Source organism: Sebastes fasciatus, chromosome 24 (genome assembly GCF_043250625.1).
Source record: "Sebastes fasciatus isolate fSebFas1 chromosome 24, fSebFas1.pri, whole genome shotgun sequence".
Classification (NCBI taxonomy): domain Eukaryota; kingdom Metazoa; phylum Chordata; class Actinopteri; order Perciformes; family Sebastidae; genus Sebastes; species Sebastes fasciatus.
This window is the reverse complement of record NC_133818.1, coordinates 18,018,841-18,046,670: the sequence shown is the minus strand read 5'-3', so window position 1 is coordinate 18,046,670 and position 27,830 is coordinate 18,018,841. Positions and strand designations below refer to the sequence as shown.

At 41.2% G+C, this 27,830-nt stretch overlaps 1 protein-coding gene across 2 annotated transcripts in view; it reads right to left on the bottom strand.

Annotated features, from left to right (window-relative positions):
• Positions 1–27,830, bottom strand: part of LOC141763219 (NLR family CARD domain-containing protein 3-like) — a 129,376-nt gene that overhangs the window by 44,831 nt on the left and 56,715 nt on the right. Inside the window, exons 7-10 of one of the 2 annotated variants that reach the window (XM_074627707.1) lie at positions 8,597–8,746; positions 7,744–7,860; positions 4,049–4,182; positions 1,494–3,286 (exon numbers count right to left, since the gene is read on the bottom strand). In XM_074627707.1, coding sequence (XP_074483808.1) covers positions 1,494–3,286; positions 4,049–4,182; positions 7,744–7,860; positions 8,597–8,746 — 2,194 coding nt within the window. Of the gene's footprint in view, positions 1–1,493; positions 3,287–4,048; positions 4,183–7,743; positions 7,861–8,596; positions 8,747–15,835; positions 16,010–18,252; positions 18,427–20,833; positions 21,008–27,830 lie in introns of those variants that run through there. The other variant, XM_074627706.1, reaches the window with a different exon arrangement.

The following is a 27,830-nucleotide window of genomic DNA, read 5'->3' as shown; positions in this document are numbered from 1 at the left end:
TTATTGTAAATGTATTTTATTGTGGAAAACTTTGCTTCCTTCTCCCATGAATGATGTTGGACTAAGGGGACCTCTAAGACTTTAAAGGATATTCTGGGTCTCTAAGGAACCACGGACTTGCATACTGCTATGTAACATAGCTTCTTTTCTTTTTCTTTTCTTCTTTTTTCTTCTTTTATAAATGTATACAATGGCATATGATGTTAAGCATTTCACCTCACTCAGGATGACCCTGTCTGTCTTATGTTGTCTGGATTGTTTGTTTGTTTTTTTGTTTGTTATAAAACAAAACAAAAAAAAGTATAAAAAAGAGTCTGAATTCTACCATTCTGCTGTTATATATTCATCAGATGGCTGTTATTGGTGGAAGCTGTGTATTTCCTGCTACTCCTCTTCTCTACACCAACAAGAGAGAGAAACACCAGAGTTTCCTTCTGTGAGTAACAGAATAAAAGGAAAGACTTCAAAACAAGATGATGGAACACAACTTGAATTAATGAGCAATAAAATGCACCATTGCTCGATTCAACACACTCAGGGGTTTTACAACGACAGTCTTCGTCTCGTATGACCAGTAGTTCACGGTGGCTAATGCTAGAGTTGGTTTTGCCGGTCCGGTCCGGTCTGGTCCAGTCCGGTATACGAGCTTGAACCGGTTTGATTTTAAGCCAACCGACGGAAGCGACATTTGTCATTATGACACGTTCTGGCAAATTAAAAAGTAGCCGACATCAACAACTTGTGCCAACAGAGTCACAGTGCTAAATACAGACTGTATTGCATCACTAATAAGTAATATGTCAACGTGATAAACGTAATATTATGATATTATGTTGTAATATTATGATATTATGTTGGTGTATAAACAAGAAGAGGTTTGTTTACTAGGAAGTTCATGTGTTTTTTGGTGTGATGAGATGAGACATGGCAGAGCTGGTCTCAAAGAAAACTAAAACTGCAGCAACATGGCAACAGTTTGGATTTGAAGCCAAAGAAAGAGATGAGCCCAAAAACACACGAGGTAAGGTGTAATGTGTGTGCTTATTGAAAGCAAACCCCAGCACATGGGCTCTGATCCTGACTCCCCGCCAGATCAGCAAACGTTCTGTTGCTGCCGTTACACCAGTTAGACCCAGCGCTCCACCAGACAGCTGATCTTTTGATTTTTTCATTTGTTTTACCAGGTTCACATGTCGTCTCCATCACCCAGAAAGATAAATAAGAAAAAACTGTAAAATGTAACAATTATTAGAAATAAATAGAAGAAGTGTTCATTAACTTGACAGCTAGAAACACGACCTACTGGAACAATTTGAACTCAACATTTGAAACAGCTCAAGAACATCTGTGACTAAATACAACTGACATAATTATGTAATAAACACGTGGGACACTTATAAGAATATTATATTTTAAGAATAATTTATAGTGTGTATATTTGAAGAACTAAACTAGTAATCTACACTGATCTATAAAGTTAATCACATCTGGACTTACACAGCTTTTCTGCAGTTCCTCACAGCTGGCATCAGTCTCAGTCGTCCCTCCTTTGTTGTGTTGTACTTCTCCAGGTCAAACTCATCCAGAACCTCCTCTGACATCTGCAGCATGTAGGCCAGAGCTGAGCAGTGGATCACAGAGAGTTCCTTCTCTGATCTGTTCTCTGACTTCAGGAACTCTTGGATCTCCTGATGTACCGAGTGGTCGTTCATCTCCGTCAGACAGTGGAAGATGTTGATGCTTCTGTCAGGAAAAATTTGGGTCTTCTTGTCCTTCAGGTTTTTGATGATTCTCTGGATGATTTCTGTACTGTTGTCTGTCTGACCCAGCAGACCTCCTAAGAGCTTCTGGTTGGACTTCAGAGAGAGGCCATGAAGGAAACGAACAAACAGGTCCAGGTGGCCATTTCTACTATCAAGGGATTTCTCCACAGCTCCCATCAGGAAGACATCCAGGGTTGAATGAACATATGTTTTTCCCAGGAAGGCCTCCAGTACCTCTGTGTTGCTGTCTGTGTAACAGTGGAACATGTAGACTGCAGCCAGAAACTCCTGAATGCTCAGGTGAACAAAGCAGTAGACTGTTTTCTGGAAGATCACACACTCTCTTTTGAAGATCTCTGTACAAACTCCTGAGTACACTGAGGCCTCTGAGACATCCAGACCACACCGCTCCAGGTCTTCTTGGTAGAACATGATGTTTCCTTTCTCCAGATGTTCAAACGCCAGCCTCCCCAGCTTCAGAAGAACTTTCCTGTCAGCCTCCGTCAGCTCCTGTGGACTCGTCTCATGTCCCTCACCGTACTTCTGCTTCTTCCTCTTTGTCTGAACCAACAGGAAGTGTGAGTACATGTCAGTCAGGGTCTTGGGCAGCTCTCCTCTCTGGTCTGTAGTCAACATGTGGTCCAGAACTGTAGCAGTGATCCAGCAGAAGACTGGGATTAGACACATGATGTGGAGGCTCCTGGATGTCTTGATGTGTGAGATGATTCTGCTGGACAGCTCTTCATCACTGACTCTCCTCCTGAAGTACTCCTCCTTCTGGGCGTCAGTGAAGCCTCGTACTTCTGTTACCCTGTCAACACATGCAGGAGGGATCTGATTGGCCGCTGCAGGTCGGGAAGTTATCCAGACGAGAGCTGAGGGAAGCAGATTCCCCTGGATGAGGTTTGTCAACAGCACGTTGACTGATGACTTCTGGGTGACATCAGACACAACCTTCTTGTTCTTGAAATCCAGTGAAAGTCTGCTTTCATCCAGGCCGTCAAAGATGAACAGAACTTTACAGACAGCGAGCTTCTCTGCTGTGACCTTCTGTAATGTTGGATGGAAAACATGGAGCAGCATGAGAAGACTGTACTGCTCATCTCTGATCAAGTTCAGCTCCCTGAATGAAAGCAGAACCACCAGACTGACATCTTGGTTCTCCAAGCCCTCTGCCCAGTCCAGAGTGAACTTCTGCACTGAGAAGGTTTTTCCAACGCCAGCGACGCCGTTCGTCAGAACGACTCTGATGTGTCCCCGTTGGTCAGGTAAGGCTTTAAAGATGTCCTGGCACTTGATTGGAGCGTCATGGAGGGTGTTCTTCTTGGAAGCTGTCTCAAGCTGCCTCACCTCATGTTGGGTATTAACCTCTTCACTCTGTCCCTCTGTGATGTAGAGCTCAGTGTAGATCCTGTTGAGGAGGGTTCCACTTCCTGTTTCATCAGTTCCTTCAGTCACACATTCACATCTCCTCCTCAGACTGATCTTATGTTCATCTACACCCTCCTGCAGACCTCTATCTGCTGAAAGAGAGAGACAAGTTTGAGACAAAACACAGAAACTTATTATTTTCATTGTCAATATGAAAATGATCAACATAACAACCAATAAAGAAGTAAAGGTTATAAAGTCATCATCCCTTCTTGAAGTCAAAAATAACATCAAAGTGATTCTTACATTTATTTTATTAGTTTTTCAACGTGTCGCTCTGCAGGACCAGACGTGTGTTTGTAAGTTAGAGAAGGAGACTGTAGCAGGAAAGCTAATGTGGGCTGTTGTTCAAAGTCTCTGGCTCCTGTTCAGTTCAATTCAATTCATTTTTATATAGCGTCAAATCATAACAGAAGTTATTTTAAGACGCTTTTCATATAGAACAGGTCTAGACCGTACTCTATAATTTAGAGACCCAACAAGAGCATGAGCATGCATTGTTATACGACAATGGCAAGAAAAAAGTCCCCTTTCATCAGTGTGACTGTCTGTCTGTGATAGAACAGTGATGTTGTTGCTTCACAGAGTTTAAGAGTTCTCCATCTTCATCTATGCAGATGGAAAACAAACAGGATTCTGATTGGTTAATGCAAAGACGGAGTGCTATCATAAAAATATAAATGTATTCCTTCCGGGTTCAGATTTTCTCTCAAAGGAGAACAAAGGAAGTGATGCAGAGAAGATATGTCTGATGGAGAAGATCTTAAACATTGTCACAACAATAGTCAGTGTATTAAGACAACAAGTCCTGTTTCCAGACATGAAGACATCAGCAGACACATCTACAGTCTTACTTTGTACAGTGCTGGTCTGACTGGCTGTCTGAGGTCCAGGACTTGTTCTGGTCTGACTGGCTGTCTGAGGTCCAGGTCTTGTTATGGATCTGGACATCAGCTCATCCACAGAAGCAGGACTCCTCTTCTTCTCTCTGTGGAGACATTACTTTAGAACTAAAATGATATGTATGATGGAGAAGATCTTAAATGGATTACTCCGTTCCAGTGGACAGCACCTGCATAAACTAGAACTACTGGAAAACTAAAGAAGTCAGAAAGGTCTGACACAGTTTCCCTGTCTTAGAAGTGTTTATTGTTAACAAATAAAATACATTCAGGAAGTGACATTCATATCACCACTGACAGGCAGTTACTGTTTACAGTGATGACGCTGACACCTTGTGGTTTCCTGGCGCGTCCTCTCAATATGAGCGTACATGAGCAAGTTGCAGTATTTTTTCCATCATGATATATAGCCTCCAGAATAATATCAATGTTTTAAAAACGTCCTCTTTAATACAAACTCATCATTTTCTGCAGCTACTTCACAGTAAAAGTCCTCCATTAAAGAGAGCTGATTATGTCCTTTACTGATTCACAGTCACTTTGGGCAGCTTAGCTTGAGTTAGTTAGGTTTGAACTGAGGTTAGAAGTGGTCTAAATATTGAGGTAGACCAGCAGTCTAAGACGCACATCATGTAACACTGGTGTCCTGGTGTTCCTTTTTTAATGTCAATATGTTTTCTGCCACTTTTTACTGTCAACTATCAAATGAAGACATTAATTCAAATATTGTAAAAAACAGAAGTGGTACAAATCTACATTTGACCATTTCATGCACTTTGTTTTGTCAGCAGACAGTTTAACACCAGAGATGTTTGTTCTTGACCTTCAGAAACAAGATGTGGTGCAGAGAATCTAAGCTCAAAGGTCCACTGACAAATAGTCCAAAGCTTTCAAGTGAAAGCTCTGAATCAATAGTAAGTGGACCTTTGAGCAGATTTTTCCTTCACTATATTTTACATATGTAGTGAAAGAACAAACTCAAACCATCAACACATAGAATCAAGGTGAGCAAATAGTTTCTACAAATGCTTTTTCACCACATGTTGCACATTTATGATGTGCACTGATTCAAGATGACACCCAGTAGGTCATAACAGCTGATTCTAGGAGAAGTCTAATAAACAAAATATTGTGAGGACAAATATGAAAAAATTAATGACACATTTGAAGCACATTCTTCCAGATTTTGAATAGTCGCAGATCTTTAGACCATTTCGCAGCTGTAAAAGTAAACATTCCAGATGTGTCCCCGTTTAATTCCTGTTGCAGTGGATCTGAATGACATCAGCTGACAGGAAGTAAACATGGACCCTAAGCTGTCTAGCAATGAGATTCTGTTGAACCGGCCTCTACAGCCACTTATATGAATATTTTCTTGAAGTGTAAATTGTGAAATGGAGGTTCTCAGGTGTTTTGTTAGAGAAATACAATCAGTAGTTTGTGGCTATAAAACCCAGACTAAGATCCATCTTAGTTTGAAACAGTATCTGCACTAATAGTTCTGCATCAGGAATATAAATCTGTTAGCAGAACATTTAGTCTTCATCCTCAATACCCTGCTCCGTGAGAACATCACGGACGCCGCGATTCAGCTGGAGGGGCTAACGCTACACAGAGCGGACAGAGTAGCTTTGATAACCGGCAAGCTAAGAGGAGGTGGCCTAGCCGTATACATTAACAAATCGTGGTGCCAGGATGCCGTGGTGGTTTCTACTCACTGCTCACCACACGTAGAGCTAATGACTGTAAAGTGCTGACCGTTCTACATGCCGCGGGAGCTGACGGCAGTCATTATGACGGCTGTCTATGCACCACCGAGCACCAACAAGAAGGAGGCTATGACAGAGCTCTACAACAACATCAGCGAGCAGCAGATGGATCATCCCGATGCCTTCTTCATAGCAGCTGGAGATTTCAACCAGGCAAGTCTCAAATCTGTTTTGCCCAAATTCTACCAGCATGTGAATATTGGAACTAGGGGAAAAAACACACTAGACCTGGTGTATACAAACATCACAGACTCGTATCGAGCAGCCCCCCTCCCGCATATTGGCAATTCTGACCACCTGGCTGTTATGCTCACACCAGCATACAGACCAAAGGTGAAACAGGACAAGCCACTGGTCAGAGAAGTCAGAACGTGGCCACAGGAAGCTACTTCAGCACTGCAAGACTATTTTGAAACAACACAGTGGGACATTTTCAGAGAGGCAGCAACATATGACAGTGTTACTGACCTACAGGAATATACAGAGTCCGTCATTGGCTACATTAATAAATGCATTGATGACGTGACAGTGGTCAAAACCATCAGGAGGCCTGCCAACCAGAAACCGTGGCTAACTGGGGAAGTCTGTTCACTGTTGAGAGCCCGTAATGCTGCATTTAAATCTGAGGATACAGGCGCATACAGAGTGGCAAGGAAAAACCTATCCCGGGGGATCATGGAGGCGAAGAGGCTGTATACACAAAAACCAAACAGCCACCTCATGAACGACAAACACTCACGCCGCTTGTGGCAGGGACTCCAGATCATCACCGACTACAAACCCCCCCCATGCGGACATGCCAAAATGACCCCTCTCTACCTGATGAACTAAATGACTTTTATGCACGTTTTGAGGCCTCGCCCTCAATGTGGACAAAACCAAGGAGATGGTGATTGATTTTAGGAGGACTGGCAAACACATTCACACACCGCTAAACATTGATGGGGCTGCTGTGGAGAGGGTCAGCAACACTAAGTTCCTGGGAGTCCACTTAGCTGATGACCCGTCCTCCTCCATCAACACCACAACAGTCATCAAAAAAGCCCAGCAGCAGCTCCACCCCCTCCGGAGACTCAGAAAGGCAGGTCTCCCCACTCCTCACCTCACCACCTTCTACAGGGGCACCATTGAAAGCATTCTGACATACAGCTTCACTTCCTAGTTTGGGAGCTGCAGGGCATACGAACAACGGCAGCTAAACAGGATAGTGAAGACAGCCAGCGGAATCATCGGTGCCCCTCTCCATTCCCTGATGGAGCTCTACCAGCAGCGCTGCATTCGCAGGGCTTCCTCCATCATCAAGGACCCTCACCACCCTTCTCACAGCCTGTTCTCCCTCATGCCGCCTGGGAAGAGGTACAGGATCATCTGCTGCAGGTCCAGCAGGATGCTGAACAGCTTCTTCCCACAAGTGGTTAGGCTCCCCACACACACACACACACACACACTCACATCCAACCCCACATCCAACCCCCCAGCATCAACACAGAAACAGTTTTTTAAAGCTAGTCACATGTCAAAGACTATTTTTGGAACAGTAATGCATAACAGCACTTTACTATGGACATAAATGCACTTTTCTTTGCTGCTAAACACGACTGCAAATTGGGTGTATGACTGCAAATTGTATGACATTGTGTCTGAAACGTTTACTTATTTTATTCTTTTATTGTTATTTTTAGGTATGTTAATTTTAATACTTATTTATTCTATCCTTTTTAATGCACTGATGGGAGCTGGGAGAAACAATATTTTGTTTCCTTCTGTGTATGCAAATACTCAGTGAAATGACAATAAAGTGAATCTTGAATCTTGAATCTTGAATCTTGAATGCATCATCATCCATCAGGTCAGCTTACAGTAGAAACAGTCTCTTACTTTGTGTCTGAGGGTCCAGGTTCATTACTGAAGTCTGGAGGATTCCCTTTAGACCGGTCACTCTTCATAGACAGACAGCTGGGTACTGGAGACTCTGCTCTCTGTCTGAACTGAACTCTGCAAACACCAAGATGATTTGATTCACATCACATGAATCCTTGATAAACTCTCTGATGACAAAGACATTTCAGTAGCTCTACATACACAAACTACTGCTACTGTCAATAATGTGGTTTAAAGTTTGTATTAGTCCTCTTAGATTACAGCTGTTCTGGGTGACTGACAGCTGTCACAGATACGAAGAGGAAGAATGCACTAATTCATTCTCTTTGTGTCACCAACAGTGTGTTAAACTTCACTTAGTAAATACATTTGAGTAGAAATTTAATATACAAACACACAATCAACTAAATCATGGCATTGGCATGGCATAACTTTGTTTTTATATCATTCTGTATCTTCCCAGACGGTAAAGAAGAGAGCGAGTGAGAGAGACGTTGTGTTGAGCCAATTATTGTCTCATTTATGGGCTAATAAACAGTAAATTCATCTAAACTGGGTTGAAAAACGATGCTATCTGGTTGCCGTGGTGATGAATTACGTCTGACTATTAACCTATCCTCCATTCTCTGTTTGAGAAAGAACGTTAACCAAAACACAGGAAGTAAAACTGGCGGGGGATGGGGGGGGGGCTTTTATTCTCTTTGTGTCAAGAAAAGTTTCTTCAACTTCAGTTAGCAAATACATTTTAGTAGAAACTTTAAAACACAAACCCCAAATCAACAGAAAACATGGTATTGGTAGAGGAAAGTGAAAATGAGTCCTATAAATGAGTTAGTAGCAGCTCTCTTACTTTGACTCTGAGGGTCCAGGTTCATTACTGAAGTCTGGAGGTTCACCTTTAGACCAGTCACTCTTCATAGACAGACAGCCAGAGACTAGAGACTCTGCTCTGTCCTCCTCTTCCTCCACACAGTCAATCATCTTCTGATCTGAAGTCAGTCTGAGCGGTGAAACATTAACACTGACAGTGAACATGTACAGGAAACACGTGTGCACAAGAGTTACAGACTGAGAACAGGAAGTAACACACAACCTCTCTCTCTATCACACACACACACACACACACACACACACACACACACAGTATACAGTATACAGTATAATAAAAGCAGCCAGCACTCCACCTGGTCAGTTCTCTTTAAGTCTCTGCTTGTTTTCTTGTCTTACAGCAGGTTTAATGAGGATTATTCAGCCAGTCATGACTTTGTGTTCACAGATGAATCAAACTGTTGAGTTCATTCTAACATTTCTCTCCTCTACAGTCCACAGAGAGGAAACTGACTCAGAGACTTTAACAGTGAAATAATCAAATGTTGGATTAACACTCACCCTGCTTCAGTCTTCAGTCGTCACCTCTCTGTGCCGTTAACACAAAATGAGTCTGGAACAACTTTCAGGGTTCCCTCCCTGTTCTCATCAAGACCTATAGAAAGGAGGCTGGGTCACGTGTCATCAAAGCGTCATACCTTTGGGGGTATAACACATGTGCAGTAAAATCTGGCCTGCACTTGTGGAAATTGGCTTGAACAGGTTGAATTAAAATGAGTTTAGTTAAATACTAATGTGCTTTTATAGTTGGGTTTTTTTCAGAATTATATGATTAAGATTTTTCTAAACATCTGGTAGAAAAAATATCATTTCTGTTGCACCATAAAAACATTTCTGAGTTGCAAGTCTTTTTCATGATCTAAACAAAGTAGCCAGAAATGACACATCTTCCTTGCTCAATTAGTACAACAAGAACCTACATTTTGAAATGTATTATATTATTATCTTATTAGTTATATTTGTAATTGCAAATCCTGAACAAACTGGCCACTAGTGCAAAATCTGAATATTTCAACCTGTACTGATCACTGTCTCTACATATATGTAGTCCTGTCACAGAGGAAAGTGAACCAACACACATTAGATTTAACATTTGTTCAATGTGATTTTCTTGATAAACCACTTTCTACTGTCTGTATTCACATCAGTGTGACTGATATGAGGTCAACTATTCACACCATGAAGCAACTGCTCCAAGTATCAATCTGAATTATGATTATCAGCTGAAGAAACACCTCACTGATATTCATTATTAACATTATACAGGACAACCTGACATTTATTGATCAGAGTCAAACTGTTACAACTAAATCTACCATTAAAGTTGAACACAGACTGAGCTGTCTCACCTTAAACAAGCTGATTACTTTAAACACGGAATATCTTTGATTTATGAAGTAAACCACTAATGTAATATCATATGAATGACAGCTAAAATCATACTTTTTTTGTTACAAACTACCTCAGGTTACTTACAAAGCAAGTTTGTGATTATTAATAAAAAGGTATTGAGTTGACAACTGTGCAGTGTTGGAGGAAGTATTCAGATCCTAAATAAATGTACTAATACCACACCGTAAAAATACTCTGTTACAAGTAAAAGTCTTGCATTGAAAATGTTACTTTAGTAAAAGTATGTAAGTATAATAAGGAAAATGTACTTTAAGTATCAAGAGAAAGATGTAACATATTATATCATTAGATAGATTTATATATAATAAAATAATTAAAAAGGAAAAGCAGCAAATCGTCACATTTGAGAAGCTGGAACCATGAAATTATTTTGCTTAAAAAATGACAATCAGAAATAGTTGCCAATTAATTTCAGTCAATTGATTAATAAGTTAATCGACTCATAGTTTCAGCTGTACATTTCCATATAGGAAACGTCCATATTTCCATATCCGTAACTAAGGCTGTCAAATAAATGTAGAGCGTAAATGCAGATAAATGGAGTAAAAAGTACAACTTGTCCCTCTGAAATGTACTGGAGTAGAAGTATAAAGTGGCATGAAAGGAAAATACTCAAGTACTTCAAATCTGTGAAGTAGTTGAGTAAATGTACTTTCTAACACTGTAACTATGTAACGTTAGACCATCAAATCAGCAGAGTGTTTGGTTTAATCCTGTATTCTCAGACGGGTAATGACCATCTCTCTCCGTATTCCTCTACCACTGCTGCTGTACTAGACGTTAGTAACCACTAGATGGTAGTCATGTTTCAGTACTTCTTCACAATGTCAACATGTTCTCCTTTAAACACATATCTCACCACTCAATGTCAACATGTTCCATTGAACACGTGTGTTTAAATGACTAAATGACTGTCTTAGTCACCGTCACATATGGGCTCCATCACACTGTGGCACGGTACGGTTCATATTCCAATAGACTCTGAGATTACACAGGTGTCACTGCTTTATCTCCACCTTTAGCTCAATGGTGGCATTTGAAACCACTGGTGGACAATCATGAGGGGAAAGGTCAATCATATTCATAAATCATCTGCTGATATTATTCATGTTATCTGATCTGAATTATGTTAATGGTCATGTCAGTGTTTGTTGATCATATCAATTAAAGGTATATTCACAGTGAAGCTGATTGAAGCTGATTGAATTTAGGCAATCTGGATTTTATTTGTGACCTGAACATAATTCAAAATATTGTTATACATACTGTGTATGAATAAATGAAGCAACATCACGTAACAACACATTCACTAGTAGTCCATTTGGTGACACTGCTGTATGGCGAGCTAACCGTTCTATCCAACTATATGCAGGGAACCTGTCCGGATCAACTATCTCCATATCTGCCCCAAACCACTTAAATGTTCCAGCCTTTATTATATGTAAGTGTTTATTACAACATACCCTCATGCAACGGTTCATATGATATCTTATGAAAAGTTATTTCTCATTTTTGTGCGTTGTCCTATGATTGTCCAGCATCAGGGTGAAAGTCCTGTGTTTGTTTGACCCGTCCATCCACCCCGACCTCCTTGGTGCTCTTTATACCACGTCACCTGACTTATAGAGGCAGCCCTGCACGTCCTGGCTGCCATATTTCAAATCATATATAGCGAAGGCATGACCCTTCGTGTGTGTGTCTAGACCAGGGGTCAGCAACCTTTACTATCAAAAGAGACATTTTAGACAAAAAAAAAAACATCTGTCTGGAGCCGCAAAACATTTGAGCATTGTGATGAAGGTAACACGGTTTATAGTCTAAATATATAGTATATAAGTCTAATGCAGTGAGGGCCAAGAAAAAAAGTCGCAATATTACGAGAATAAAGTCATAACTTTACAAGAAAAAAAGTTGTAATATTACGAGAATAAAGTCATAACTTTACAAGAAAAAATCGTAATATTACGATAATAAAGTCATAACTTTACGAGAAAAAATATAATATTACGAGAATAAAGTCATAACTTAACGAGAAAAAGATTCATAATATTATGAAAATAAGGTCATAACTTAACAAGAAAAAAACTCGTAATATTACTAGAATAAAGTCATAACTTTACGAGAAAGAATTTATAATATTACGAGAATAAAGTCATAACTTAACGAGAAAGAATTTATAATATTACGAGAATAAAGTCATAACTTAACGAGAAAAAACGTAATAATATTACGAGAATAAAGTCATAACTTAACGAGAAAAAAATTAATAATATTACGAGAATAAAGAGGCACACAAGAGAAGTAGAGGCTGGCTAAAGATGTGCACACTCAAGATCCAAACTCCACAGAATAAACCCAGAGAGCCAACTGAAGGTGTTGACCCTCTGCAGACACACAACCAACTGAGCAGCCAACCTGCTTCTACAGCCTCCCAGCCAGACTGACTATCACCAGCTGAGGGGGATAACAGGTGATGAGCAAGGAGAGAGAGAAACCTGTCATCATCCCTCTGACTAGAACACCCTCTTGTGCTATCTCTCCATGCAGACTTCATCTTTCTAGAACCCTAACCTAACCAAACCTTTACAAGTAGCACCATATCACATCATATTTAATGGCATTATATCAGAGAATGTCTCATTTGGAGGACACATTTCTGATACTCTATGTCTACTTTTACACATTTTCATTCATCTTTTCTCTTGTGAATATCTGGATCAGTTCCCTCTATTCAAATAAAACATTCTGAGAAGAAAGAATAGAAGAAGAAGAGCCCTTTATTTGTCATTTACATACAGGTACATACATGAAATGTGACCTCAGCATTTAACCCATCCTAAGTATTTTAGGAGCAGTGGGCCGCTGCAAGCGCCTGGGGAGCAACTCAGGGTTTAGTGTCTCGCTCAAGGACACTTGGACATGCGGTCTGTAGGAGCCGGGGATGGAACCAGTAGGGCGGGACGAGGCCCAACACTGGGAAAAAAAACAACGCGAGGCACACGCAGAGAGGACAAGATGAAGCCTGACCATCGGCTGCATCCGTTAAAAATCCGGCAGTAAGGCACCTTCCTGACAGGTTGTGTGGAGGTGTGTTTATTTGTGCTTTAGAACATAACTGTCGTGAAACAAACAGAAAATACCGTTTTATTTCTCCGATTCACTGCTTTGCTCTCACTAACGATGCTCCCTCTCTTCATTCACTCTATAGATTGCATTTTTCATCATTTTAAATAAAGTAAATTCTGATTACATTATGATTACACACCAGGAGCTCCAGAACATGAACGGTGGTGATAACGGCGACTCAACATTGATTTCTGAGGGGAAAAGCTCCACAGGTTGACTTCATGTAACGCTTATACTTAAGCTGCTATAGGCCTAGACTGCCGGGGGACTTCCTATGACACACTGTCATAAGGAACTTCCTATGACACACTGAGCTCCCCTCTCCTTCTGTCTATACTCATGTCCCATGTCCATGTTGTTACTAACTTCATTCCTTCCCGGGAGTCCTTGTGCCTCCTTGTCTCGCAGCTAATCGTGGAGCGGGGTCACACCTGGAGCGAGGTCATACCTGGAGCGGGATCACACCGGGAGCGAGGTTATACCTGGAGCATGGGTACACTTGGAGCAGGGTTTCACTTGGATCTTGGTGGTCTCCGGTATTGTGGCTGCATCTGCTGCCGCGTCGGTGCCTGCTTGACACCAACTGCTACCATCCCTAATTAACTACGTCTGTACGAGGGACTACCAATGCTAACGAGGGATTTCCAACACCTAGTGACAATGTGGCAGCCTGGAGAATAACACTTCTCAATCACTGCCAAAGACATCAAGAGCTCCCAGCAAGCATGCTGATGCTGCAGGAACCAACGCACGGGCATCGATCGCAGGGACGTCCCACACCAATACACATGGACGTACTGAGGAGAGATGCTGGACAGTGCTGGCTTTCCGATAGTTGTATTATCACTCTTTCCATCCACCACTATTGGTTTTGTGTTATCAGTCCTACTTGTATTAGCTATTACAGCTGCTAGACTGCTATTGTGGCTGCTTCACTATCTCTCTCTCTCTCTCTCTCTCTCTCTCTCACTCTCTCTCTATCTATCTATCCCCCCAGCCGGTCTCGGCAGATGGCCGCCCGCCCTGCGCCCGGTTCTGCTCCAGGTTTCTTCCCAGTAATCGGGGAGTTTTTCCTGGCCACAGTGCGCTTGGTGGATCCTGTTGGGTCTCTAAACTATGGTGTACGGTCATAGACCTGCTCTATATATAAAGCATCTTGAGATAACTTCTGTTGTGATTTGACGCTATACAAAAATAAATTGATTTGATTTGATTTGATGTGTCTGTGTTGATCCACGTAATGTGAAAACTAGCAGGGTGACACGTACATCTGTAATAAACTAACAAATAGGATTTGTTTTGCAGCAAATACCCAGATAGTCAAGATTTTTTCAAACATCAAACATCACATACAAAAGACAATATTAAGGAGCTGACCTTCCACCAAAATCCAGACATAATCTGTTTGTAGTCAGTTGAGAAAGTGAAGCCTCAGGTTCAGGTTTGATCTACTTCTTTCTGTTTGTTACAAGCAAATCTGTTATAATATGAAAAACGGCTGGTATTGGTATATATATTGTATATGGTGTATGGTATTTATATATTTAGTAATATGTGGAAACTCCATCATTCCACAGGGTGGAGCTGCAACAGAAAGCAAAGCAGAAACATCTATTTAGATGTGTTAATCTACAGTTCTGTTGTCATAAACAGAACTAATCTGCAGAGGCACTTTGGGTTCACAATATATGAATGAATGAAGACAAAGTGAAACCCAGGTCCAGGTGGAGGAGGTGGTTGAGTGTGGAGCAGAAGGAGTGGAGGAGTCTCAGTGTGTCTGCAGAGACTGTGCAGAAGGACAGAGTCCAGATACACTGATGATACTCTGTCAGGTCCAGAGGAACACACAGGGATGATGGTGGTTAGAGATCACTACTGTACTCCCATCTGATGAGAGAAGAAGAAGACAACAGAAGTCATCCATCAGTGTTTACAGAGACTCCTAAAACACATAATCCAGACTAAAATGAACAGTTTAAACTGCCAGATGCAGGAAGGACAGCTGACTGTGTGAATGTGTAAATGAACAGACTTTTAATATCACCATAGATCTGACTAGAACTAATTACACGTGTATTCCATTAAATGAATGAGTTGATTAGATGTGTTCTTATAGAATAGAATAGAAGATACTGTACATGTAAACATGTTCTAGTAGAAACCTAAAATACAAGTATGAAGCTGAACATCAGCCTGATAGGTCCTCTTTAAAGGTCCCACATGTTCATACACAGACTGAACAGTAAAACATCAGCTGGGATTACTGGACTTCAGCAGAGGTTCTGGTCTGTATAAAGACCACATGGTTACTAAATGTAACCATGGTTCTATGATGGTTCTATCTCTCAATGAGAGAACACACACTTTCCGATCAGAGTTGATGGTACGACAGTTTGATGGATGAGGACCACTGTCTCTATACATGATGTGATGCTGTCAGCTGTAATCCAGCTTTATTTCCTGGAGACATGAACACAACAACAACATCTTCTTCACATCAACTCTAACACATGATCACATGATGAGCTTCTGGCTGATCTGATTGGCTGACTGTTCTCTCTCTCTCTGTGTGTCACCGTTCTCCTCTCACAGCTTAACTGAGGAAACACATCACAACAATACTGCTGAAACCAGCATGGACCGACTCCGACCCTCTACTGACCTCAGAGTCTCCAGTCTACAGTGTGGACTCTTCACCAGATCAGACAGCTGCTTCACATCTGAATCCTTCAGGTAGTTGTTCCTCAGATCCAGCTCTCTCAGATGGGAGGGGTTGGACTTCAGAGCTGAGGCCAGAGAAGCACAGCTGATCTCTGACAAAATGCAGTACCTCAATCTGAATAAAGAATAAATGATAAAGATAAAAACAATAACATGCTGCTGATCTCTGTGTTCATCTATGTGTGTGTGCTGAAGGATCAATAATAATAATAATAATAATACATTTTATTTGGTGGCGCCTTTCTGGACACCCAAGGACACCCTACAATAATTAATTAAAACATAGACAGATAAAACAATATAAAAACAACAGGACATGACAGAGACATATTTGTACAGACACATAGGATGGGTGATGATGAGTGCTAGAGAGAGTATGCCAGTTTAAACAGGTGGGTTTTGAGGAGGGATTTGAATGATGTGATATTTTCAGACTGCCGGATGTGTGGGGGGAGTGAGTTCCAGAGCCTGGGAGCAGAGCAGCTGAATGCCCTGGCTCCCATGGTGCTGAGGCGTGAGGTGGGGGTAGTCAGAAGTCCGGCTGATGATGAGCGGAGGGAACGGGAGGGGGCGTACTCCTGGAGGAGGTCTGTGAGGTAGGTGGGGGCGAGGTTATGGAGGGCTTTGTAGGTGAGCAGGAGGTTTTTGTAGTCAATCCGGGATTTAACAGGGAGCCAGTGCAGCTGGATGAGGATGGGGGTGATGTGATATCAATGATCAGACATTATTTGTGGAATATGTTGAAACAATCAGAAACCAGAGAAATAGTTCTACTTCATGAAGTAAACTTGATCAATTTAGAACAAATATTCAGGGTTCCTACACATTTTACATTCCAGCCTTTTCCTAACTCAAATCTCCAGACTTCTCTGTAGATTTATCAGACCATATTTGACTTTGTGACTCGGGGTTCAGAGGACGCTGTGACAAGACTGCAGTTATCCCCCCCATGGTTGAGATGTCAAACGATTTTCCTCAAAGTTTGCATCCAGCTCTCTTTTCCATTTGGAATTGTTAACCAACCAGGCTTTGTGTTTGGGATCATCAAGCCAGCCCTCAGAAAACTTTACTCATCGTGGTCGTTCAGTCTACAGTCCTACACAGAAAGCTGGACGACGTTCTGCTGTCAAACATCCTGCTCTAGGTAAATCTCAATGATGCCGCCCCTCTATTAGCACCAGGGACAGACTGGGACACAAACCCATCCCAGGACTTTGAGACGGAGAGGTGTCTTATGTGAGCGGCCGGAGGGCGCAAGACGAAACATTGTGGGCAGTAATTCTACCACTAATAGAGTTTTAGTGGTATAAAGAGAATGTGATGATGATGATGAAGACCTTCAAGACTCTTCATCGTGGATGACACCTCCTCAGTTTGTATCAGCACGTCACCACTGAATCAAAACCAGACCGGCCAGCTGGAGCACTGGTCAAAGTTCATCACGTTCATGATGTAAATGACTGAGCCAATCAGATTTCAGACAAAACGAGGAACAGTCCAAATTAGGAGGGGCCGCTCGTCTCCCCCCCCCCCTTAATATGTAAAGTATTAGATTGTTCCAGTCTGACAGGCAGCGATCTGCTCTGTGCAGTCTGCCTGCAGTTACCAGTTACTTTTTATTATTATATTATTATTGTTGTGTTGCTCATGATGAATAGTTGGCCCACATCTGGCTGCCAAAGTGCCGCCCTAGGCAGTTGCCTAGTCGGCCTCTATGGAGGCGCCGGCCCTGGCTGTGACGTACAGGCGTAGAGGCAGCTCTGTAGGAGTGTGTGTTCAGTCAGAGTCTACTTCCTGTGTTGCTTTCAACGACATCAAGCTCTCTCTGGCCCGCGCTCTCTCACACAGTAGTAAACATTGTTGCTGCACCGGCTGCTCCAAACACCGTGAAAAACACTCTGCTTGTACGATCTATTTATTCTAGAAATTCAGGATTTTATATCTTAGAAAGCAGAATAGGGGCAACAGTCTGGAAACAGAAATGGTTTTCCATTCTCTTTTCTTTTTTCCATACTCATCCAGACCTGGAAATGACTAAAATCTAATTCCATACTTCTCCATACTGCATAGGAACCCTGAATATTAGTTCAGAGGATCTTCTGTATCCAGACGTGACCATTTACCAACAATGATAAACATTCATTTACTTTAACAACTAACAGTGGACATTTTCTACACTTTCTTTAAGAAACACAAGTCTTTTGTGACTGCAGACTAAATTTAGTTCAAGGAACATGAAAATATGAAAAAGGACATCAACAACTTTATGGATGTAAGTTATGTTTGTACATAAATCAGGTTCAATTGTTAATTAAACATATAAGATCTCGAATAGTAACAGAGAGTCAGTGAACTGACCTCAGAGTCTCCAGTCTACAGTGTGGACTCTCCAGAAAACCACACAGAAGCTTCACTCCTGATTCCTTCAGGTAGTTGTGACTCAGATCCAGCTCTCTCAGATGGGAGTGGTTGGACTTCAGAGCTGAGACCAGAGAAGCATAGTCGATCTCTGACAACCTGCTGTTCCTCAATCTGAATAAAGAATAAATGATGAAGATAAAAATCACTTTATAATCCAATCAGATGTGTTCAGGTTTTAAATGTGTAGCTCAACATTACTATGTCCTAATCAATGATCTTTACCCTAAAATGAGTAGAGTGACTTTGTCATTGTGTTATTGTGGATCATCATAATGTCAGCCTTCTACAGACATCATCCAGATGTCACCACAACATTCATACAGCTGTTCATGTCAACACACATCAATAACATGCTGCTGATCTCTGTCAAGTCTGGAATTAGAGGATCAATATTAAATCAGAATGTTGGACTTCATTACTTCATTTATTACATGTTCTTCTTCTCACTGTATCTGGGAGCTTAGCAGGTTTATGTCATTTACAGGAAAGGTCCACATTTGTTCAAGTATGTCTGTAAACAACAGCCACATGTCATATGTACATTAAAAGAGTTATTGGTGGCAGTAATCATTCCTCCAGTGAAGTGGTCCCTTCATAACACAACTACTCTGTAAGAAATGACTTCAGACGTTCAACTGAAACTAATATGAAGATTCAGCAGTCTGAGTCCGACAAATCAAAGTTACAGACTGTTTAGTACCAAATTCCCTCTTTGAGTTACTATTCCTCCTGCAGCTCAACAAGGAAACTGTCAAACACAACATACTGACTGGATACATACTAAGGCTGGGCAATATATCCATATTAAATCCATATCTTGATATGAGACTAGATATCGTCTTAAATTTTGGATATCCTAATATCTAGGGTTGTCAAAGTTAATCGTTTTAACGCCACTATTTTCTTTAACGCATTAATGCAATCGATCTTCAGGAGGTTATAGCGGCTCAGTTTTAAAGCTAGAGTGAAGATACTGGTATCATAGGAAACTGGAAAACCTGATGAATCCATCGGTACCAACATGTCATACTAGCTCATCGGGAAGGAGGTTAAATAACGCTCCAATCTTGCACTACATTTTTTTGAGGAAAAACTGTCATGGCCATCTTCAAAGGGGTCCCTTGGCCTCTGACCTCCAGATATGTGAATTTAAATGGGTTCTATGGGTACCCACGAGTCTCCCCTTTACAGACATGCCCACTTTATGATAATCACATGCAGTTTGGGGCAAGTCATAGTCAAGTCAGCACACTGACACACTGACAGCTGTTGTTGCCTGTTGGGCTGCAGTTTGCCAAGTTATGATTGGAGCATATTGTTTAATGCTAAATGCAGTACCTGTGAGGGTTTCTGGACAATATCTGTCATTGTTTTGTGTTCTTAATTGATTTACAATAATAAATATATACATACATTTACATAAATCATATTTGTCCACTCCCATGTTGATAAGAATATTAAATACTTGATAAATCTCCCTTTAAGGTTAATTTAGAACAGATACAAAAATGTGAATAATTTGCGATTAATCTTGATTAAATATTTTCATGGATTGACAGCCCTAGTAATGTCGTGTTGTGTTGTAAGTGTCATCTCTTCCTGGTTTTAAAGGCTACATTACTGTAAAGTGATGTCATTCTCTGAACTTACCAGACTGTTGTAGCTGTTCTATTATTGCTCATTTACACAAAAAAATATCATGATATTTGATTTCCTCCAAGTCACCCAGCCCTAATACATCTAACTCAAGACTGCTGAAGCCTCCGATTAGTTTAAAATCAACTTCACAGGTCATTTTACACAGAACAAGACTGTGGATTTAGTCCTCATCTCGTAACACTCAGGTTATACGGGGGTTGCTTCACAGACAGAAGGAATGATGACAGACATCAATAACTCTTTGAATGTACATATGAACATGTGAGTATTGTATTCAGATAGACTTGAAACAAATATGAACCTGCAAAGATGTTTCTGATGCAGAATATTTATTTGGTTTTTGCTTCAAATAATTAGACAATGCTGACATGAAAACAGAGCACAGTTAGATCTGCTGTCAAAAAGAACGTGGGAATAACTTAGAACCATAGAAACCTCTGATTAGATGGTGTCATTCATAATCATCACTTGTGTGCCTTTAAGTTGGTGCAATACGTGTTTGTTGAAGAGTGCTGCACCTTTAGACATGTTCAAATACAGCGCTACAGGAATGAGTCCTAAAACCCAGAAATGAGTCAGCATTTTAGCACTTCCTGTTTGTCTGGAAGTCAATGGGTTTTTAGTTAGGTGCCTGAAATAAGGTCTGTGGTTAAAGGTCCAATGTGGAGGATCTGGCGGTATCTAGCGGTGAGGTGAGGAGATTACAACCAACTGAAGCCTCTCCTGTGTGCCAAGCGTGTTGGAGAGCTACGGTGGCCGACGTGAAAACGTGAAAGTCCCTCTCTAGAGCCATCTGGAGAAGGGCCAGTGTGTAGAGAGTGTGTGTACAAACTACATAAGCTACAGTCAGTGAACTGACCTCAGAGTCTCCAGTCTACAGTTTGGACCCTCCAGTCCAGCGAATAGCGGTTTCACTCCTGAATCTTGCAGGTAGGTGTCACTCAGGTCCAGCTCTCTCAGATGGGAGGGGTTGGACTTCAGAGCTGAGGCCACAACTTCACAGTGAGTATCTGAGGTCCGACAGCCAGAAAGTCTGTCATGACAAAAAAATTACAAAATACATTATTATGAAAGAGGACAGTTTATATTTACTTCATGCATTTCATGACTAAACAGTTTGATATAAACTTCTTTGATTAACATTTGCTCCTCACATCAGTGGTTCAGCTAATCTTATCTCACTGGTTGACATGAAACAATAATTCTCATCCCTCTCTCTCAAACCTGCAGACTTTTAATCTTTGTTTTTCTTTAATCTTGCAGATGAAGAGAGAGAACATGTAGTTACGTTGAGGCATGTCCAGTCTGTCAATGTGCTCTGATCCCAGGTCTGTCTCCACAAAGTTAGCATGAGGCCTTCTTGATTAGAAAAGCATTTTTAAAACTCAGTGAATAAGTAATAATAATACAATTGAGAAAGTTGACCTCTCTTTACTAGCTACCTGCTGCTGTCAGGTTCACGTCCATAAATGGGAAAATTCAGTGACTGCTGCCAAACGGTTGAGAAATGAAACAAATCTTGTAATAATATTAGACCCGTATAAATAATTAAACATTCATATAATTAGATATGTTGATGACTGCATGGTGTTTTGTCATTAACACTCTTTTCTGAGCATCAAACGTATTCAGCTCACAAACACAATTAATGAACCAATGAGGTTGCATTATTTTCAACATAATGTCATCAGAAAGATGATATCAGTGTATCAGCATTAAAAACAGAACATTGATCTTTGGTGTGTTTAAGATCTCTTAAAAAGTCTGAATTCTGGACTTCCAGTATGGCGCAGAAGCAAGCAGCAGCATAAACCCAGTGCTCTCAGGTGGTCTTACTTCCCCCTTTACAAATACCTCTTTTTACAGACAAACGATAAATTACCGAGCGAAAGTGAGGACACGGGCAACGGCGCTAGCTGCAAAGCTGAGCACGAGGAAATGGAGGCTATTCAAGCTAACATTATTGCCGAAATACAGGCGGTCCGTTTGGAAAAGAAGAAAGAGTTTATTGAAACTATCGGACAACTCAAGAGGGAACTAGCCGATTTCAGAGGGGAAATGAACCAGAAGTTAAACGTCATTTTTACTGATCTAAAAGAAATAACAGACAGAGTGGAGGAGACGGAGCAAAGACTGGCTGATGTGGAAGAATGGAGTGCCGAAACTAAAGAGTTGCTTTCCAACACGTTGGAGCTCCATGAGGACTTTCAAGCCAAGTTAATGGACCTGGAGGCGCGTTCACGCAGAAACAACATATCCCCGAAGGGGCCGAGCGAGAAAATATTCAGGACTTCCTTGAAAACTTTATTAAAACGGAGCTGCAGCTCCCCGACTCCCCCCTCCGTATACAACGCTGCTACAGGTCCCTCGGAGTCAAACCACCACCAGGTTCAAACACAAGGTTGATTGTTTTCTATTTTTTGGAATATTAAACTAAGGAACTGGTTCTTTGCACCCCCTGGAAGAAAAGAGAGATCCACCACGATGTAAAAAGAGTGTTCTCTGAGCAAGACTATCCGACCGAAATAATGACAAAGACAAAGGCTTACTCCGCCATCAGAAAGGCGCTAAAGGAAAAGGGGCTCCGGTTTCAAACTCTACACCCAGCGAAACTCAGAGTGTTTTTAGACACCGGTCCCGTTTGACTCCTCAAATAGAACAAAAAAGATGCAGCCGGAAGCCTTATATGTAAAAACAACACTCAAATAAACAGGCTGATGACATATGGAGGGATTTATACCCACATCATAAGCACTTTACTTTTTTCTCCTACCCTCAAGGTGTGTATTCGAGAATGATTATTTTTTTATGTTTAATTTAGATAGTCACAGGATTTTAAAATGTGATATAGGTGTTAGAGACATTTCTGACCATGCAGGGGTATATTTGTCATTACACTTAGACAAGAAACCAAAAGAAACTCTGGAGACTGAACACCAGCCTTTTAAATGATCAGAATTGCCAAAAATACATGGAGAAGGAATTGAAAGATTACATGACCTATAATGATAATGGAACTGTGTCTCCCAGCACTCTGTGGGGCGCTGCAAAGGCTGTCCTTAGAGGTAAGCTTATTAGAAGGTCAACTCAGAAGAAAAGGGACAAAGAAAAACAAATTAGGGATTTGACTGAAAAGTTCAAATCTTTGGAGAGTTAACACATGGCACATAACGACACTAATATCTTAAACCAGATCCAGGAAACTAAACAAACTCTAAACAACCTAGATGAAAAACAGGGAGAGAAGAAAGCTTAATTCATCAAACAGAATTTCTATGAGAACGGCCCGAAATCCAAAAAGCTACTTGCATGGAGAATACGAAAACAACAGACTGAAAGATTTATACCTAAAGTGAAAGACCCCGACACTAATACGTTATGTCATTAACTGGACGACATACAAAATTCCTTTGAAAAATACTACACAAAGTTCTACGATCAACCACAGACAGCTGATCTAACGGATGTGTCAAACTTTTTAACATGTTTAGATTTACCATCTATTGGAACAGAACAGAATAAAACACTAACCAAGGAGATAACAGAAGAAGAGCCAACCCTAATAGAAGTTTACAGAAATTACTGTCCATGCTTCAAATGGTTGGTTATATTCTGGCTATAAATTAAACCTACATAACACTCAAACCCTCACCTATAACTATATTGTAACCCAGGTCACAAAGAGTTAACACACGGAGGTGCCTTACGCCGGGGCCACACAGCGCGCATCATGCTCGCGAGACGGCAGCGTCACGTCGTGGCCGCGTCATGCCCACCTAGGGTGTTCACACTAGACGCGACTTACCCACGTCTCGGGAGCGTCCCGGAGCTACCTGTCAGCTGTGTTTTTGCTGTTGCTGACAGCCCTTTCTTTCTACATAGAGTTTGCCTTTTAATGGCCATTTAACTTCATAATAAATGTGATTTATATTTATTTAAGACAAAAAAGGGTAAGAACTGTGTGGTAATTTGTAAATATTATTAAAAACAAGCAAATAAATTCATACATAAATATTAATATATAGCCCATAGAAATCCCTCCTCACTGTCAGTGAAGAGGGATTTATATATAAATCCCTCTTCACTGACAGTGAGGAGGGATTTCTATGGGCTATATATATATATATATATATATATATATATATATATATATATATAAATCCCTCTTCATTGACAGTGAAGAGGGATTTATATGGGCTATATATATATATATATATATAAATCCCTCTTCATTGACAGTGAAGAGGGATTTCTGTGGGCTATATATTAATACAAAAAAATAAATAAATACATTAGTAGTAAGAGAGAGCCTACAGCAATCCCTCTTCACTTTGACTGGCACAGTTTTAAACAACATTTCCAGGGGGTTTCGGGTTCCTGTTCTACAGCATTCCAGGTTGCGGCTTTTATCGAAAACGACTTAATTTACATCTGGGGCGGGACAGCAATTTACATTATAAATGCTGATGTTCCGACATCTCAGGCAACTTGGAGCTTTTCACCACCTTGTTGCTGAACTGCGCCTTGATGGAGAAAAACACCTGAAGTATTTCAGAATGATAAATATAAGTAAAGTGTTTTTTTTTTATTATTATAAAACAAAGCAAAATAAACAGTTTCGTTATTTGTTAACCTTTAGAAAACGAAAATTATTATTAAATATCTTTAAAAAAATTAAATAACACCTCTAAAAGAAAGAACAATAAAGTTACGTGGTGTTTGTTGAGAGAGAGAGAGAGAGAGAGAGAGAGAGAGAGAGAGAGAGAGAGAGAGAGAGCGAGAGAGAGAGCGCATCGGAAAAATACTGCCAACTATCACCTGATGTTCTTATAACCTATTAACCCAGTCTATTATATGTATAGCATATGTAGGGTTTCTGCTATGACTACTACAGTGTTTACATAATTAAAAGCCTGTACTATATTAACTTGATGGAAACCTGCAAGCAGACAACTGCTTTATTTAGAGTATTTCAGAATAAAAGCATTGTGTTAATGAATGAATGATTCTGTGCACTAAAAACGCTAGAGGACTTTTATTTTGAAATCTAGATAGGAAGTGTAAAATATTGATGGTCAGTGACATATTCTACAGATGTCTAGGCATGGAAACTGTAGTAATCTTGCTCATATACTGTCAATAGATCACCTTCACTGTCTGTTGCTGCTGGGAGACGCAGCCGAGAGGTAAGCGGCAAGCGTGAAAAATAGGCGAGCCTTCTATTCTATAAAATAGACGCACGTCTGACGTGCGTCTGACGCGCGTCTGACGTGCGTCTCATGCGGGCAGTGTGTCCACTCTAACCTGTTAACATGGACGCCGAAATAAAAAACAACACGCGACGTTGCCGTCACGCGAGCATGATGCGCGCTATGTGGCCCGGGCTTTAGCCAATCAGAGCGCAGGTTTACCGCACCCCAGGCAGGCTAGACAGTTTGCGCTACTCAAACGCTAGAGGGACACTGTCGGGAGAGGAGCTGCTGCTGAACGCTCATAGATGTGTGTGTGAAGGTACGTGTCCACAGGCTCCGTGCTTTCCACGCTCCCCATTCATTGTCTATGCAAGCAGCCGCGCAATGCATTCCGGTAGCGTGGCGTCGCGATTCGAGGGACTAGGCGTCACGACGCCCGCTCCTTATTTGCATAAAGTTGAGGTCCTGGCTACTTTATGCAAATCACGGGCGTCCGACGCGACTCGCCGCCTCTCGAAACTCCCGATAATCTTTTAAACTAAACGTTGTCGAGCCAAAATAAAGACAGATTCAACAACTGCATGGGTTATTTCTCGCCTCAAATGTTTTCAGAAACACATTTCAGTGAACTATTTAAGTGAAATAAGAGAAGAAAGTTTCCAAACGAGCCTCCATACTGGTTCCGGTTTGAAAGCTGGGAGCAGCAGCCAACGGCGGGAAAGCGTTCGTCCAATCAGGAGCCGAGTGCCTTGTTTCTAGGGACAGCACACCAAGTGTCCAATGTTAGGAAGCGTCGCGTCCCCTCGCGATAAAAAACGCCCCTGTGGACACGTACCATGAGAGAGGCCCTGCTCACTGAAAGCTGCTGAGCGACACAGAGAAACTCCCGAATTGGTCAGGTTGTTTGGAGTGATTCAAAGTTGATGGCGAGCTAACCCAGACGAGACCTCTAGATCCTGGATTGAAGATCCCAGAGCCAAGAACTGTCAACCTTGCCCCTCTTCTGCCACGACGGTAGGGTAAACATCACAAACTGTACACGGCTACACCACCCTTTACACTCAACTCCCAGCATCGTGCACAACCTCAAACCCCAGACTCTGACTTAATCCTTTTTTTACTTGACTTGAAAACATTTACCCTCTTCGTGCTCCCTGAAACACATTCCCTGTGCCGGTGAAAGACTGAGTGTTAACCATCACACTGGTTAAAGTGAATGGACTGAATATTCATATTATTCATATGGTGTATTGTGATGCCTTGGTAATAATGTCTATTACTGAAACAGTTAATATTGAATTATTGTAAGGTTGAAACGAGTTGAGAAGTGATAATATTGAACCAGGTTATTGTTTTAATATTGTTACTCATTGAATGTTGGATCCAAATATTGAGATTTGAGATTTTGAGTTATTGATATTTGGGTGCACCCAGTCAGAAAAAAATAGTTGGTAATAACTCAGTGGTTCAAACCCAGAGTGTGACAATAGAAATATTTCGTTGCTGAGTTGAAACTGAAGCATCTTTGTGCAATTTATCTGTATACTGAACTCATGGGTATTCATATTATTTTGTTTGTTATTTTTTAAAATACAAGGTACCAGTTCATAGCTTTTTGTCTAGTGTGGTCATTTGATATTGCAAATAACTATTTCTGCCTCCTGTTCGAGTTTGGTATCTTCTGATTCTAGTCCAGTATAATTATAGTGACAGGAGCTGTGTGCTACAATATACCACAGGAAAACATTCATAGAATGAGAACATTTAAAGGGACTGTTTGTAAGAATCAGAAATGCTTTATAACAGCTTCACCTGTGGCCGTTAAGTCAACAAAAGTCACATCCTGTTGCTTGCGCTTGTGCTCGCTCTACATAGACATGAAGGAGCATCGCTTAAAACAGTGAGGCGACACATGTCAGCTAAAAGCACAATATCACTCTATATTTCAGCTGCTTGGCAGTAATGTTAGCTGACCAGACGAAGGTCTCTCCATGAATCAATGCTGATCCTAGTGTTGGCTTTTCCCGCCTCAGCCTCCCGACCGCGGCCGGAGGGAACAGGGGAGACACCGGAGTTTTGGTCAGAGACGATAACGTTTCTCTCTGCGGAGCCCCGTCACTTCACAAGACACGGGAAACCTCTGTTGGTCTGGAGGAGCTGCAGCAGTTATTTCTGCACAAACGTCCACTGTACATTCACTAAATATTCTCAGAGCTAAACTAACTCTTCTGCAGTGTGGAGTGAGCAGCATGCACGTGGAGTGAAATAGCGAGAACGAGCGCGGTGTGTGAGTGAAGGCAAGCAGAGTACAGCAGAGACTCCGGTCCTGGAGACCAAAGCTACGGTCTCCACCGCGTCCTCCGACCGCGGCCAACACTGTTTAACAGACGGGCTTCACTAGATACAACCAAGAGGTTTTGGTGCTTCACTGTAGTTTGTGTTGGAGTCTGAGTCTGAACAGTGTAGCCACAGGTGAGCGTGCATGGGACACCAACCAGCAATAATTTATACGTGGAAGAAGTTACAAACAGTCCCTTTAAGCATTTCACCTCACTCAGGAGGACCCTGTCTGTCTTGTGTTGTCTGGATTGTTGGTTTGTTTTTTGTAACAACAAAAAATAAAGTATATATATATATATATAAAAAGTCTGAATTCTACCATTC